This window comes from Pseudopodoces humilis, chromosome 6 (assembly GCF_049639895.1).
Source record: "Pseudopodoces humilis isolate 2021_Gansu_Grassland_sample_001 chromosome 6, ASM4963989v1, whole genome shotgun sequence".
In the NCBI taxonomy this organism is placed as follows: domain Eukaryota; kingdom Metazoa; phylum Chordata; class Aves; order Passeriformes; family Paridae; genus Pseudopodoces; species Pseudopodoces humilis.
Genome location: NC_142205.1, coordinates 166,321 through 182,991, shown reverse-complemented (window position 1 = coordinate 182,991; position 16,671 = coordinate 166,321). Strand labels below are relative to the sequence as shown.

The following is a 16,671-nucleotide window of genomic DNA, read 5'->3' as shown; positions in this document are numbered from 1 at the left end:
GGATTTTCCTCCCTTCTCCCACCCTTTGGAGACAGCCAAGGAGATCAGGGACCAAGAACTGCCCTAAGGCACCTGGGGGAAAGTGAACCTGAGGTAGAAATGGAAACTATTTAATGATTGTCTCTATCTTTGAAATCTTTGAAAAGCTTTAACTCTTTGAATTACATCAATGCATCTCCCATCCTCTGGCATGTCCCTCCTTCCTCCTCCCAAATTCAGTACCTGCCAGGAGCCCATCGATACCCACCACCACCACAGCAGAAACTCACCCTCACCTCAGCCAGGAGCCTCCAAAAACACCTTGAATTATTTATCTCCCCCATTTTAAGAAAATAAATAAGAGGAAAAATTTAACCAGATCATCTACTTTTTATTTCAGAGGAAAGATTTGCATTATTTACTTTCATTTATATACATGTACTTCACATTTGTATTTAAAATGCACACACCTCCCAAGAATTTTCTCGTTCTGGCTTTAAATTTGCTGTTATTTTACAATACAAAAAATTATACCAAAAACCTGCAATCCTAAATGTGTGTATGTATAACACCCACAACCCCAGCAATGAAATAGTTTACAATACTTGCTCCTATTTACATATGAATGCAATAAATGCTAAATTATACATATTAACAAACTAAGCTCAAGTCTGAACACAGATAAGAATCATAAATAATTACAGAATAAAGAGGAAAAAAATCCAGAATACAATTAATTCAAGGATCTTAGTTTAAAGAACATTTATTGTGCACAAATTTCAGAGAAATATAAAACTTTTTTTTTTTTTTTTTTTTTTTAATGGACTGACATATGATACACTCTGCAACAATTGTTATTTTTTTCTTTCTACTGGTGAGGTTTCTGGAATCAATACTAAACAGACGGGAAATGTCTAAAGAATTCTAGTACCTGGAAGACGCACACGAATAGTCTGTGTATAGTGTCAGAACAAAGAAACAGACTGAACAAAACCTGCCCTGATGCAGAAAAAATCAGCATATACACATACTGTAGTAGTCCTGGCATGGAAACTCAGCTCATTTCAGCAGCTACCAACAGAAAAAGCAAGAATTTGACTAAAATTGCAAAGAACACATCAAAAAATGAGGAGCACACCCCAAGCCATCCCTTCCCTTCCTTCCACGGCCCCAACGCTCGGTGAGCGCCTTCCCCCTAAATCCCACCCAACTCCATCTCCCACCTGCTCCTGCAGCTCAGCCCTTCCCTGCCCTTCCCCGGGGGCTCCAGGACAAACCAGGAGAGGAACAACAGCCTAAACCAGGAGAGGAACAACAGCCTAAACCAGGAGAGGAACAACAGCCTAAACCAGGAGAGGAACAACAGCCTCCACTTTCTGGGGGGGACAGAGGAGCTCGAAGCTGCTCTGGGCACGCAGAGTCTGCTCGCTGCTCTCTCACAGTGCAGCAAATCCCCGTTTCCAGGGAAAGGGGTCCAGGGTTCCGAGGTGGAGCTGGAGCCTGTCCCCAGCTCAGGGTCTCACAGAAAAGGAGCAGCAGCTGGGAACACCTGGAGCAGCAAAGGATGGAGGAACAGCCCAGCTGCGTGGCACTGGCACTCCAGCGGGATTTTGAGAAGGCCTGAAGTTTGATTTCAGCCTCCAACCCTCCTTACAGCTCATTTAGGGCAGGCAAGCTGAGCTGCCATTTACAACCACCCCACAAACCCAGAGCCTGCGGACATTGGTAACATTTCCTGCACAGAAATGGTGCTTCTGAGCAATCTTCAGTGCATGAACTGCCCCCAGGGAGTGTGGATCTGCCAGCAGAGGCTGCCATGTCCATGGCACCACACCACTGAACTTTGGGACATTATACTCCATGGCTTGATGTAAATCACAGGCATTACCCCATCATAAATGGCTTTATTTGGGTAATTTCAATAGAATGCGTTTTAAGCCCAGGGAAAATGATAGCAACAACTGAAAAGTTGCATCTCATAAATCTTGTATTCAAAATATTGAGCCAGAGCGTGGCAAGGTCATGCTACAACAGCCCAGAGAAAATTCTGGGTTAACACCACGGAAAATGGTGAATTAAAAAAAAAGGAGTGTGTTATTTGGAGATCCACTGGCACCGTTGTTTTCTAGAATAAAAGGGACCCAGTTCTGAAATTTTATTACTGATTTTTTTAAAGGCCCCTCTCAGAGAATGAAAATCTTCTGAGGTTGAGATTTTGAATGCTGAATATCAGCCAGTTATAAATGCCTGAAAATAGTGATTTTGAATGGAAACACTGCCACAACTTAAGTACAAGGGCCTTTAACTACTGGTTTAATCCTCCACGTACTGACCACTTTAAGGACATTTATAACTCGTCTCCAAATGTTGCTTTTTCCCCTTCCAGATGGAAAAGCCATTATTTTACTTGGTTTCTACATTTAAGTGAAATGCATTTGAACACACAAAAGTCAAGTTATGCCTCCCTGCTTTGCAAGATATCACGATATAATCTGATGTTTAAAGCTCTGGAAAGTTATCTAATACTGATCAGATGAAGGAGTTATTAAGACAAAACTCATACATCATTTAAAATGCATCAAAAATACATTCAATATTTTTTCTGGTTTATATACACTTTATATCTCTCCATGTTCTGCACGTTACTGTAGAATTTATGTACAAGTGCAAAAACTGTGTGTCATTTGTCATTTATTTACAGATTCTCCCTTGAAATAAGGTTGTTCTTTCTCCCCCACCTCACCTTCAAATGAAATAACCCAGAAATCCTTCACTTCTGATACTGGCCTGCTGATAAACTGCCAGCAACTCTTCTTTCCCCTATCCTTTACCACTTTTTTCCTGTTTGCCTCTAAGCTGGGATGAAACTGCAGCAGAGCTATGTATGAGAGTTCTCTTCTCCCTCATCACGATGGAGATCAGATGCAGGGTACAGCTGCACCCAAAAGGAGACAGTTCCTTTTATTTATATAAGTAACTTTTGTCGCTCTATTTACATTTTTTGGTTCTAATAAACCTTGACTTTGATATTTTTTGTTCATTTTTCCAGTCTCTGACACTGCATTTTGGCCACACTCCTGGGCACACTGGAGGTTTTCCACACCAGACAGCCCAGCTCTCCAGGAGTGAGAAAACATCCCAAATTCTGTATTTATGTCTTTTTATAAATGTAAAAATCTATTATCCCTCCAGGCCCACAGTTCTGAAAGCTGTTTGTGATCAGGAAAACCCAACAACTTGAAGCACCTGCTCAAGTGCTGTCCTGAAGAGGAAACTCAGGCACAGGGGCTTTCACCACCTGGGCTGGCAGTTCTCCGCCCAAAAACAGCGAGAAGAAATCTGCAAACATGAGGACGTGCATCATGGCTGAAAACATGCAGAGACAGGGGAGGGATTTTAGTCCAGTCTTATTTCTCCAGTTCAGATTAACCCTATCAGTGAGCAAATTAGAAAATATTATCAGGAGATGAATCTGTCTGAGGTAATCCATACATCAGGTAAAACTTGCCTAAATCCCTTCATTTTAAAACAGAGCTCAACCTTTTTCCCCTCATAACTCCTTCTTCCCAGAGAGCACTGAAACTTCTAGTTTAGAAAGAGATGCATTTATATATATTTATAATGCATTTTTTCCCAATGTTTTTCTGCAGTCCCAATGTTTTCTTGCAGTCCCATTGCACTTGTTAGATGACACATTAAATCAGAATTATCATCCACCACAGTCCCTAAACCATCAGGCTGTTCCCATCACCACTGTCCAGACACACACAGCAATTCACCTCTTTATTGCAATGCTGCCAGGCTCCAAAGAGCTTCTTCAAAATACATGGTTAGAAAGAAAACACCCCAGAAATGAGTGGCTGATTTGTGACTGATCACCAGAACACACACAAAAAAAGAGCAGTTATTTGGGTTTTGGTTTGGAAAGGTGCTACCTGGCCAGATCCAGGAGCACTTCCCTTCCACATGTTACTTCTCCATTTATTAAATATCAGATATCCTCAGCAGAACCCACCAGCTCAGTGACCTGGATGAATCCACAATTACTGTGATGAAGCAGTAGCTGCACACCTCGTTTGGCATCTTCACTAACATCTTCTCTCCAGCTCCAGCAGCCGTGGTGCGGCCCTGGCCCTGCCACGTTCCCAGCTCCAGGGAGACACTGGACACCACCACACACAGATGATGGGTGTCACACGTCCACAGTCCAACCTTGAGCCTCAAAACACAATCCCAGCCTTGTCAGAGGAGTTCAGGTGGTTTGATGCACCCCCCCAAACGCCAAACCCTCTCTTTGCCGTTTGCAAGTCTCATCCTTTCACCAGCCAGCCACTTCTCCAACATCTAACAGAGCCCAAACCCAACAGGAAATACCAGGATCTGATCATGTAGAACTCAAACCTGTGGCAAAACAAAGCTGTTCTGCTTGACTTTTATTTAAAGTTCTTTTTTTGCTGCATCCTCAAGTGATCTGGCACCTGGAGTGCTGCTTTTTACACCCTGTAAGAAGATGGAGCAAATCATAACCACTGAGGAGCAATGCCTCCAAGCTCAGCTCTCATCCAGAAGGATGGCAGGAGGGAAGGGGAAGGAAAGAGGCCAAAATCAGAAAAATGTGATGTATCTGACCTGGAACACAGACTGCTTCTATGAAAATGCTGGTGAAACTGGGAGTTTTCTTATGAGATACTGAAACTCTATGTGCCTTCCAGATATTTCCATCTGGCTGAGTAGTTGGTTGGTCAGGAAAATGCGACTTTCCTCTAACTGCACGGGACAGAGTGCCTTGGGTGACTCTAGATGTGAGCAAACATACCTTTAAAGGAATTGAATTATGTTCAAAAACAGCGTGTGTAGCAGTCTCCTCACTCCCTAGATTTGTTCACGTCTAGGCACTTGTGTGTGGTGTACTCCAAGCAGGTTAAGACTATGTAAACACTGAGTCTTTCCAAAGCAACATCCAACTTTCCAGTTATTTCATGTGGTCTGAGCAACATCAACCTTTAAACCATCCCAGCTTTTGCATTCCTGGACCATGGTGACTACAAAAAGGCTGTGCCTGGAAGAGAGTTCCACTGAAATAATGAGGGAACAATTGAATATTAAATGAAAACAAAGGATGAAGATGCTTTGAAGATTAATAGTAGTGTTTATGTGTTGAGAGCTGACACCTGTAAACACTTGATCTTTTTCTTTTTGTACAGTTTGATAAATACATGAACTACAAAGCACTTTCCAAGTAGAAACCTGAGAGTCATTCATATTGGACTACTGTAGTATTTACACTGACCAGGAATGGCGGCATCCGACCTTACCGCACCTGCAATAAAATTATTTTGCTTTAAACTCGAAGGAAACAAAGGAGCAATCTGAAGCCATGTGTCAGTAAAACTTAAGTGGAGCAGTTGTCAAATAAAGCCAGCTAGCACATAGATGAGAGAAAAAAACTGGGTTCAAGGAAGTTGTGGTTTTTTCTGGGTGCTTCTAGTCTCTTGGGACACAACTTGGAAATCTTTCTCCTCCTCCTCCTCCTCCTTGGTATTACTTTTCCATTTTGTTTAAAACCCTAGACAGTTTCTGATGTCCATGCATCAAATACAGGTTCCTGGCTGTGCAGGGGGCTGCTGCTTCCGATTTCGTATCGCGCCCGATTTCTCTTTGTAGGCAATTGGCATCTGTTGTGAAATGTCCACCAGTGCACTGGCCACTGCGAGACCTGGGGACACAGAACAGAGAGTCAGGGAACAGAACAGCCACAGAACAAATCCTCCAGAAACAGCCCTCCAGGCCACAGAATGTGTAGAATTTTTTAAATAAACTAGAAAAGTGTTTTGGCTTAAAAATTAAACTCCAGCCAATATTCTGAAAGGAGCTGAAATACTGCATGTTTAATTAGAAGCAACAGCAGGAGGAAAAGATGCAATAAGGGTGGGTATTACTGAATGTAAAACTCTAAATATTGAAGCCTGAACCCTTAAGATTGAAGGTGCCTCTCTGTGCATCAGTAGATGGACTACAATAAACCTGAAGGCAAATGTGCATGGAGGTTTCGCTGCACTTCCCGTGGATACATCAGCTCTGCCACCCCCTCACTGCAGATCAGGGAGTCATAGAATGGTTTGGGTTGAAAGGCTCCCTAAAGACCATCCAGTTCCAGCCCCTGCCATGGGCCAGGACACCTTCCACGACCCCAGGTTGCTTCAAGCCCCATCCAACCTGGCCTGGAACACTTCTAGAGAATGGGGCAGCCACAGCTTCTCCAGGCACCCAGTGCCAGGGCCACCCTGCTCTATCCACAGACAAACCACATCTGGGACTGAGCTCAATCCAGCCCAACACCAAACCATCCTACCCAAACCCTGCTCATGCTCCTTCCAGAGCCTTTGACTGATTGGGCACTGGGGAACCCCAGTTAAACCCCACACTGCCCAGGACATGATGTCCCAACACCCTGACATCAGGTTTAGGTGTGAAGGGGTTGAGAACAAAGAAACCTTAAGCTGGATGGGGAAAACGTTTTTGTCCAGAGCTCCTAAGAGGAGAGCAGAGATGCTCTGAAAGGACAAGGGGGAATGGCTTCAGACTGACAGTGGGAAGGGTTAGATGGATATTCTTCCCTGTGAGGATGGGGAGGCCCTGACACAAGTTGCTCTGTGGCTGCCCCATCACTTGGAAGTGTCCAAGGCCAGCTTGGACAGCACTTGGAGAACTCTGGGATAGTGGAAGGTGTCCCTGCTCATGGCAGGGGGTGCAACTGGACGGTCTTTAAGGTCCCTTCAAACTCGAATTTTTCCATGATTCTGTGTCATGATGTTCCCCTGCAAATGGAGCTGGGAATGAAGTTGGATAGGCCAAGTGACAGGTTACCTTCACAAGTAATACTGCAAACATGTCTATACCAGATGCCTCTTTCCCCCACCAGCTGGTAATTAAAGCATAGGCCAGTGTCAAATATTCATCCATCAATTGACTTTAGTAATTAACTCAAAGCTCATTTGGGAAGCCAGCAGGGCCCAAACCAGGGAGCCTAAAATACATCGAGCACATCCCAAACTGAACTATGGCTACAGCAGCGCCTGTGGAATCAGGAAAGGTGAATCTGTAAGGTTGGGGAAGGAGTACAGAGTTAATTCCAAGCCATCAGAGACAACAATAATCCTCACCTGACTGTCCCGGTGGTGGAATGCCCCCAAGTCCTCGAGGCAACCTCACGAACACCGAGAGAACGGCTGCTTTGTTCCCAAAGCAGGGCTCCAGCGCGATCGGCTTTGGTACAGTCTGCGGTGAGGGAAGCAGTGGGAGAAAACAAATGTTTGACAGTGTGTTACACCCTCCTTCTTCCCCCAGCATCGCTTTTGCAGCTCGTACAAGCCCCGGGGCATGAACCACCATGAACCACATTGCTGTGCCGGGCGAATTTCCAGCACACAGCCAGCAAAGCTAAAACCACTGTCAGCAACAATCAAAACACGAGTCATCACAAGGAAACACATTCACTTAATAAAAATCCGACTATTAAAAAGTCAAGCACTACACGAGGCTTGTATTTCTCCCTAAATTCAATAACAAAGGAACAGCTTATGTAATGACCAGGACTGAGGGTTTTGTTCCTTCGACCATCAGCAGCACGTCACTGATAGCAGCACGGCCATTCGCTACTCCAAAATCTATTTCCAGACTTCAAGTCCATGTGCCACCTTAACCATGCATTAACACAGTAAAGAGCATTTTCCCAAGAACAAAAAGAAGTGTTCAAGGCCAGGTTGGACGGGGCTTGAAGCAACCTGGTCTAGTAGAAGATATCCTTGTCCATGGCAGGGGTGGAATTAGATCGGCTTCAAGGGTCCTTTCAATCTGTGATTCTAATATACAACGGGCAGTCAGCTTTCTCCCACCCTGGAGGAACAGGGGACTGGATCCCTGCTGACCCTCAGTGTCTGTGACCATCTCCCTACCCCTGCACTCTTGTGAAGATTTTACCTGAATGATCAGCAGCCAGCTTCACTATGTCATTTGAAAGCCAAAATGCAGCAGCCCAGCCCAGAAACAAAGCATGTTTTCACCTGGGCCTGGCCCCAATCCCACACACAAATACACAGGATCAGCACTATCATGGGATGCAACAACAGTCAGAGGAGGATGCAAGTGTTCACCAATGACTACAGGTTCAGAAGAGTTTCTTCTTTTGTTCCACAACAGCTACAAAAGCTGAGAAACACTGTTTTACCAATACACTCAGTGCTTTCTGTTTTCTTGTTTAGTATGGACAAATTCAGCTCTGGTGTTAATGAAATAATTAGTGCTTTTTCCATCAGGCATCAAACTACACCACAGTGCTCAAATGTTCAACAGAAACTCAATGCAATGAAAGCCATGGAAAAGCCTGAACAGGAGTCAGACTTGCTGTTAAATTACTGCTGCTCAATAGAAAAGACAAAAGGAGACAACAGCAAGCAAAATGAAACCTAAACCTTTCCATATCTCACATTTACTGCAATGATTGCAGCAGGATTTGTTGGTCTGTGCGAGGCAGATAAATCCGTGCTGCACAGGCTGGATGATGGAAGCTGCCGCCTGCCTGGTTTATGACAACAGATTTCTTCATCTCCCCACCCCCAAAAAAGGGCTCAAACTCAGAGTAAAGCTTTTCCCAGAGGGAAACAAGCACACCCTGGTGCTGTATCCCACACTGACCCAACTGCCAGAGCTAATGGAGAGAGCACGGAGAAGGAAACTGCGGGAGCAGAGCCCATGGACTCCTGCCACAGGGATGGGAGCAAGAACCAAACACAAAATTGATTTACTTCTGGAGAGATCCAAGTGTCTTATTCTACTGTTAATAAAAGAGTTCTGCTGAATTCCAGAGTTTGGAGGATGGTACTTGGGTAACAGAGAGCTCTTGTGCTCACCTCAGCACTGAGCAGAATGGGCAGCAAAGACCATGCAGAGAAGTGATGGAGGGAAGAGAATGAAAGAGCAACTGAATAAGAAGATATTTTTTAATACTTTTTAATGTATTTGCAGGGCCTGAAGGGGCTCCAGGAGAGCTGGAGAGGGACTGGGGACAAGGGGTGGAGGGACAGGAGCCAGGGAATGGCTCCCAGTGCCAGAGGGCAGGGCTGGATGGGATTTGGGCAGGAATTGTTCCTGGCAGGGTGGGCAGGCCCTGGCACAGGTGCCCAGAGCAGCTGGGGCTGCCCCTGGATCCCTGGCAGTGCCCAAGGCCAGGCTGGACACTGGGGCTGGAGCTCCTGGGACAGTGGGAGCTGTCCCTGCCATGGCTGGGATGGAAAGATGACCTTTAGAGTCCCTCCCAACCCACGGGGATGCTCAGCAGCACACTCACCATCTTCCAGCCAACCTGCAGAAACAGGAGGCTGAAAAATCCATCTCAGGGGTCACCAAATCCAGCCTTCCACTAACACAGGCAATGGCACATAAAAGAACAATTCTCTGCTTTAAGAGTAGTTACACTTTCAGCCTGTGCCATCTCCTCTATGAGACCTTTCCAGAGGCTCCCTGGTCTGAATCTCACCACTCTGCCACCAGAAACTTTCTTTTAACCTGAAATCTTTCACACTTCAATTTATTCATCTGATGTTCTTCTGCACCTCTCCCTGGGCTTTCTCCTGCTGTACATCTCAGCCTTCTTTTGGATCAACTGAAAGAGCAATGCTCTGAATTCCTTCTCTGAACACAAGCACTGCCTCCTCCAGCTCTCCAAGAGCCCCTCTCTGTACCTCGACCATCACTGACCTGAGAGGTATTTCAGGCTCTGACAGTGCCTCTGCTGTGGTATCAAAATCACACTGAGTCTCCTGCACATCATAAAATAGAACGAAACAGAAGTTGTTCATTATACAGGCTCTCAGCCACGGAGCTGAAGGGACTTGGAGAGGAATTTAGCTCATCTCTCAGCCCCAGGCAAGACCCTCTTTCCTCCTCTGCCCTTTCTAACTAATGAACCCTGAGTGTGCAGCAGAAACTCTCATTATGAGTCCCTGTGGGTACAATCTTCCCTTTCCATGGAATTTTTATTTTGGTCCTCAAGGTCACACATCTTTCTCCTCTCTGCTCTCCTGGCTCCACAGCACATAGAGCTGGGGAAAGGATGTAATCCTTGTCAACCTGCTCAGAAAAGAATCAGAATCAGAATCATGGAATGTTTTGGGTTGGAAGGGATCTTAAAGTTCATCTCATGCCCTGAGGTGAGCATGGACACCTTCCACTGTCCCAGGAGCTCCAGCCCCAGTGTCCAGCACTGCCAGGGATCCAGGGGCAGCCCCAGCTGCTCTGGGCACCCTGTGCCAGGGCTTCTCCTCCCTGACAGGGAACAATCCCTTCCAAAAATCTCATCCATCCCTGCCCTCTGGCAGTGGGAATCCATTCCCTGTGTCCTGTCACTCCAGGCCCTTGTAAAATCTCTCTCCATCTTTCCTGGTGGGCCCTTTCAGGTACCGAAAGGCTACAATTAGGTCAACCAAAACCTTTTATTTTCCAGGCTGAACAACCCCAAAAAAGATGAGGGTTAGTAAAATATTGTTAATATTTCCCTGCATGGGGATCTTTATTTCTCTCAATCATGCACAGCAAGGATAATGATGCAGCCAAAATATGTCAGACAGTTGCAAACTAATTTGGAAGGAATTAAGCACATCACTTTGCTGAAGCTAAGCTCCATCTTAAAACCAAAAAGGAAAAAAATGGCCTATTGTCCATCAAATCCAGCTTTCCCTGAGACAAGCTGCAGTTAATAACAACAAAAACTCGCCTAAAGAATCATTTATTTTTGACAGCCCCAGTTCAGGCACCTGTTTTCTGCACTGTGACTCATTCTGCATCTCGCAGGGCCAGGAGACAAAGCCAGCGAGGGAATGACTCAGAGCCGAGTGATGATGAGCGGCTGGGAGCAGGGAGCTCAGCCGGGAGTGAAGGACACGCTGCACCCCCTGCAAGACACAGAACCCAGCTCTGCAGCCAGGGACCAGACTCTGCACACAGGGGAAATGTCACATTTCAACCAGCAACGTCACTGCAAGCTGGACTTTGCATCTTGCCCACCGCCAGCCCTGCCCTGCCCCTGACTGCGGGTTGATGCGACCTGGGCAGACGCCACCAGGGCACAGAGGGTCTCAGGAGGAGCTGGCTGGCTTCATCAAGTGGAATTTTGGTGGGGAGACCTCAGAAGAACTCAGGTCTCCTTTCTTTGGCTACTCAAGTGGTTCCTGAGTGCTCTCATCATAGAATTATGGAATTCCCTGAGTTGAATGGCACCCAAAGGATCACCCAGCCCAGCTCCTGGCCCTGCCCAGAAACCCCAACAGCCTCACCCTGGGCATCCCTGGGAGTGCTGTCCAAACACTCCTGGAGCTCTGGCAGCCTGGGGAGTGCCCAGCACCCTTGGAGGGAAGAACCTTTCCTGATTTCCACCTAAACCTCTCCTGACACAGCTCCATATCCTCTTTTGTTGCAGATCCAAGCTGTTCTCCTGCAAGATGATTTTCAGTGGACTTGGAAAGCAGAGATCAGACATGAGAGATGGCTCTTAAGGGTAAACTTAAAAGAGGTACATAAAATAGGCATATTTCCAAACTTTGTAACAACCTCTGTCAGATGCTCAAAACCTGCCTCTGCCAGCAACTTCCTTTCAGAGGTTTTTATAAACCCATTGTTGAATTATAGAAATTATTCTTTTTTTACCGAAAGCTTAATGGCACAAGAAAGTAGACATTATTAAAATCTATTCAAATAAGGTGCATGTCTCAGACACTCAGCACAAGAGAACTGCTTTGAGATGTGCCTGAACAGCAGAGTCCTACCTTGGGAGCAGATAGAGAGGGAAGAACAAAGCCCTGGCGCTGGAGTGGGTGGACAAAGACCACGGTCAATGCCCATGGACAGACAACTGCAGCTGGCTGAGTCATCAGGCCCCTGCCCTGAGGTACCTCTTGTCCTCAAAGAAATACAGAAAACTGCTTCCAGCACACCGGAGAGACAAATTCATGGAGCTGATCACAGAATGATGGAATGGGTTGAGTTGGAAATGACCTTAATATTCATCTTAAAGCCATGGCAGGGACACCTTCCACTGTCCCAGGAGCTCCAGCCCCAGCGTCCAGCCTGGCCCTGGGCACTGCCAGGGATCCAGGGGCAGCCCCAGCTGCTCTGGGAATTGCATCCCAGCCCCTGCCCACCCTGCCCAAGATCCCAGCCCAATCTCCCCTTTCCCAGTGGAAGCCATTCCCTGGCTCCTGTCCCTGCAGCCCTTGGCCCCAGTCCCTCTCCAGCTCTCCTGGAGCCCCTGCAGGGACTCTCAGCATTCCCTGCATTTTGCCCTTCTCCAGGGGAACATTCCCAGCTCTCCCAGCCTGGCTCCAGAGCAGAGGGGCTCCAGCCCTGGAGCAGCTCCGGGGCCTCCTCTGGACTCTCTCCAGCAGCTCCACGTCCTCCTGCTCTTGGCCCCGGGGCTGGGGCAGCTCTGCAGGTGGGGCCTCACCTGAGGGGCTCCGGGACACAATTCCCACCTTTCCTTTGGGATCAGCCCAGCCTGGGGCAGCTCTGCAGGTGGGGCCTCACCTGAGCAGGGCAGAGGGGCAGAATCCCCCCTCCCCTGCACTGAATAACCTGGACCCTTCCCTTTCTCCTGCACAGCAGCAAAGCAGGAATCAATGGAAATGATGGGAAAACCCCAAGAACTCCAAGAACTAAAATGGCAAAAATGTCAAATAAATAGCAAAAAGCCAGGCAAGCCCTCGGCCTGGAAACCGTGGCCACCCTGTTCTGGGTGGAAATCGGCAGTTAATGGTACTTTATTAAGTGGTGACACAACCCCATTGCTCCCAGAGCTGTTTTCCACAGATAATTTTACTGGCCCAAACCAGCACTAAAAAGCCAAGTAATTCCAGTTGTTTCTGAGTTTTGATGTGTATTTATCATGCATAAAGTGTAAATCGTTATAGACATTAAAAGCAATAAGAGACATATTAGGTGACTTAATTAGTCCAGCTTTGCCAGCAGGATTTTCCACACGAACAGGGCATTTCTCAGGAATTTGTCTGGGATATTCCGAGGTGACCCAGGTGTGGAAAACACCACCAGTTCCCTTGGAAGTCAATTTCACAGCCATATACTTCCCCAAGTAGGCTGAATTGTGTGATGCTCAACCTAAACATTTTTATTTCATCTCATTATTCCTATTTACGCTGCTTTTACTTGACAAATTCAAAAAGTTAATAATGTGTCACATAAAACTAATGGCTAGAACAATAAATATTCTGTATAATTTCATAAACACAGCATCGGTTTTATTTATGTTCTGTGATACACTGCCAGCATATTGCATTTCAAGATGCATTAAAAAAAATACACCATGGAAAAGTTTTTTTTCCTTAACAAGAAAACATGTTTCTGTGGTTTGATCAAATAAGTCTTACATGGTTTTCAATTTCCAGGAAGGAAATTAAAATAAAGGAAAAATCTTATGGTGCTGGGTGAGAAAAGGAACATTACCCAAACAGTTCGGTTTTATTTGATTCCACTTGTTCAGGTGATTTCACTCTGTACAAAAAGGGTCAAATTCCATTTGCAAGTTTTTAAATTGTGCCATTAAAGCTGAGTGAACATTTGCAAAACAAGTTACAAGTAATTTCCTATTAAAAATAGATTATTAAGCTTTAAAAATCATATTCTCAGGGTAATATGTGTGTTCTGCAAGATAGAGATGAATGAACTACCAGCAATAATTCACAGAAAATGAGTTTAGATTAAAAATTTACGTTTACCTTGTCCCTGATATCTACCTTGGAATTTTAGAGGCTGGGGAATGAACTGACTTGGTCCCAAAAATGGGTTGCTGCATGAGAGAAACTAAACAAAAATCATATTCAAAGCCTCAGATGGATGTTAGCAGCCTGAAATGGAAAATACAGCTCAGAGCACCCTGTCTCTGGAGCCCACATGCCAGCAGCTCCCCAGGAGCCCAATCTGCTCCCCCTTATTTAACAACTGCTCTGTATTTTCCAGGGCTTGTGTCAGCCCAGCAGCACCCAGCTACCAGCTCAGGGTGGAGGGGAGGGTTTTGTGAGGCCAGTTTGGATCTCCAAGGCAGTTCCCCTGAAATGACCAAATCTCGTGCCACAGTTTGAGCTTGGCCAAGGGAGGGATGGATGAGGTCATGGGGAGCAAGTCTGGGAGATATGTGTATATACATGGCCAGTGGTGAGTATTGATTTTGATTTTGTACAGGTGAAGAGACAAGACTTTTACAGTTCTTTCCAAGCACTCAGCTGGATTTTGCACAGGAAAATGGAGAAGTAAAACACCCCAGCGAAATGGGACAGTTGGATGAAGATTGCAAACACAACACACAAAACAACTACTTGGCATAAATGAATGCAAATAAGTCCTTGATAATGCTGTTGAGAAGCTGCTGGTGTTATTAGTACTTCAATCAGAGAGATGCTCGTTAGAGGGGAAAAAATGAACTTAGAAAATCCTCCTCCTTTCATTCTCCTTCCTCTCCTTCCAGCAAATTCCTCCTTATCAGCTAAAATCAGGGTCCAACCTGCAGAAATGTTTACAGTCTTCAAATCTAAAACTGGTTAAAATCACTTATAAGCCAAATATTCCCTAAATACAAGGTAGGCTTAACATATATATCTGCTGATCTCATGACAGTTCCCTTCCAAATATCTATATTCAATATTATGTTATGGGAGTAGCAAAAGTTTCCCCAGATTTTTTTCCTTAATTTTGCAATAGAAATCAAAACAAGATACTGAGCACTTGTTCACTGGAAATAACTCATTAGGTGAAGGTTTTATTGGGTATTTTTGTTGATGTTTTGGTAGGAGGGAACACAGCCAGCCCATATGGAATTCTAGTGCAGCTAATCCACGTGACACACCTCAGCTGCCCAGGGAATGCTCCCTTCCTGCCACTGGCATTGCTTCAAAGGGGATCCCACACTTTTCCAAGCCCTAAAAGTGGGCCAACATAAGAGGAATAAACACCAAATAGAAAGTACAAGCTGGGGTGTCCTCCTTGTGTGTTCTTTTGTCACCTCAATGCTCCAGGAGGAAGTCTAAAGAGTGGAAGTGGTTTTGCTAAAGACAGAGATAGCTACACAAGGACAGCCTTGCAATTCCTCCATGTTAACATATAGAAAAGCTCCTAGAACCAGTAAATGCCAGAAAGCCCAGAAATAAGACTTTAGAAATTAAACTGCCTTTCCAAAGGCAAGCTGAGAAACCCAGAGCCTACCTTAGCAAGGTCAGGCAGAACCACACTGGCCTTTCTGGCCTCAAAGGCTGCATGTGATCCATGTCCAGCAACTACCACAGGGTAATTCAGTTTATTTCCCCCCAGTCCTCAATTTTATCCCCTTCCTGCAACTATTGTCCTTCTGAGGATAGGAATGACTTTCAGCCTATTTGTATCATCCTTGAAAAACCCTAAGGTGTTCTGTCCCCCTCTATCTTGATCAGACAAGAAGAAAGAGGTTCAAGTTGCACCTGAGGAGGTTTAGACTGGCTGTTAGGGAAAATTTGTTCTTGGAAATTGAACACTGGCACAGGCTTTCCAGGGAAATGGGCATTGCCGTCGCTGGAAATGTTCAAAAACCTTGTGGATGTGCTAGCCGAAGACAGTTTAATGGTGAACACGGTGGTGGTGTTGTGTTCATGAATGCACATTTTGATTTAAAGGCCTTTTCCAGCCTTACCAATTCTATGATTTGACACAGCCTGGTCATTTCTGCTTAACGTGGCTTTTGTACACCACACCTCAAGCCTGCCCTCCTTCCAAATCCGCTTCTTGCACAGGAGCCTCAGTCTCAGCTCGCTGGAGCTGTCCTTGCCACGCTTACACCAGCCCAGCTCGCTGCAGGGGAGCAGGCTGGGACAGGTCACAAAAGCTGCTCCATCAGCAAATCTGAGGGACCAAAAGCAGGTCAACAACATGTGAAGAAAAGGGGAAAGTGAGTCACCAAGGGTGACAACCAGAACAGGATAAAAACTGTAAAAACCATCAGCTCCTTGGCCTTCACTTCTTCACTGAACTCCAGCTGCATGGAACAGCCCAAAATCAGGCTACATGTCAAAATTAAGATTAATTCACCCTGTAGAAGTGCTGGAGCTGGCAGATGCTTCATTTCAAATCATTCCTCACCCTTCAGCTTCCCCAAACCCTGCACCCTGTGGCACAGGACTCATTTCTCTGCTCCTTTACTGCTAGTTGCAACTTCATTGCAATATAAATGGAATTTAACAGGGGCATCACTCGGATGCAAAATACAAATAGACTGAAAATATATTAATTAATCTGTGGTACCCCCTACCCACTCCCAAATCAGCTCATCACTTCAGCTCTGCACTTTTTGAACAGATGGAATCTTCTGGCAGCCTTTAAAACACTCAAAAGCACTTTCTCCCATAACAAAGAAAACTAATTACTAGAGTAAGATGCTATTTCCCATCTATTTATCTGCTATTTTTAAGGAAATCAGCTTGCTGTCTGGTTCAGGATTTGCAATGAAGCCCTCAAACAGCAGAATTAAATGCACATTGGTACAATGGTACAGAACATACTAAATGAACTTTGCAAGGATTTTGCTCACCAAATGCTTCTCCTTTCCCTTTAGGAAACAAAGGATCATGGATGCAAAGATAATCAACACTTAGCACTGGCTTCACA

The 16,671-nt window shown here is 45.5% G+C and overlaps 1 protein-coding gene across 1 annotated transcript in view; it reads right to left on the bottom strand.

Annotated features, from left to right (window-relative positions):
• Positions 1 to 349: 349 nt before the first annotated feature.
• ATRN (attractin) overlaps positions 350 to 16,671 on the bottom strand; it is a 148,726-nt gene continuing 132,404 nt past the window's right edge. The window contains exons 28-29 of the mRNA XM_088056270.1: positions 7,143 to 7,257; positions 350 to 5,695 (exon numbers count right to left, since the gene is read on the bottom strand). Coding sequence (XP_087912396.1) covers positions 5,571 to 5,695; positions 7,143 to 7,257 — 240 coding nt within the window. The 3' untranslated portion in view covers positions 350 to 5,570. The remainder of the gene's footprint in view (positions 5,696 to 7,142; positions 7,258 to 16,671) is intronic.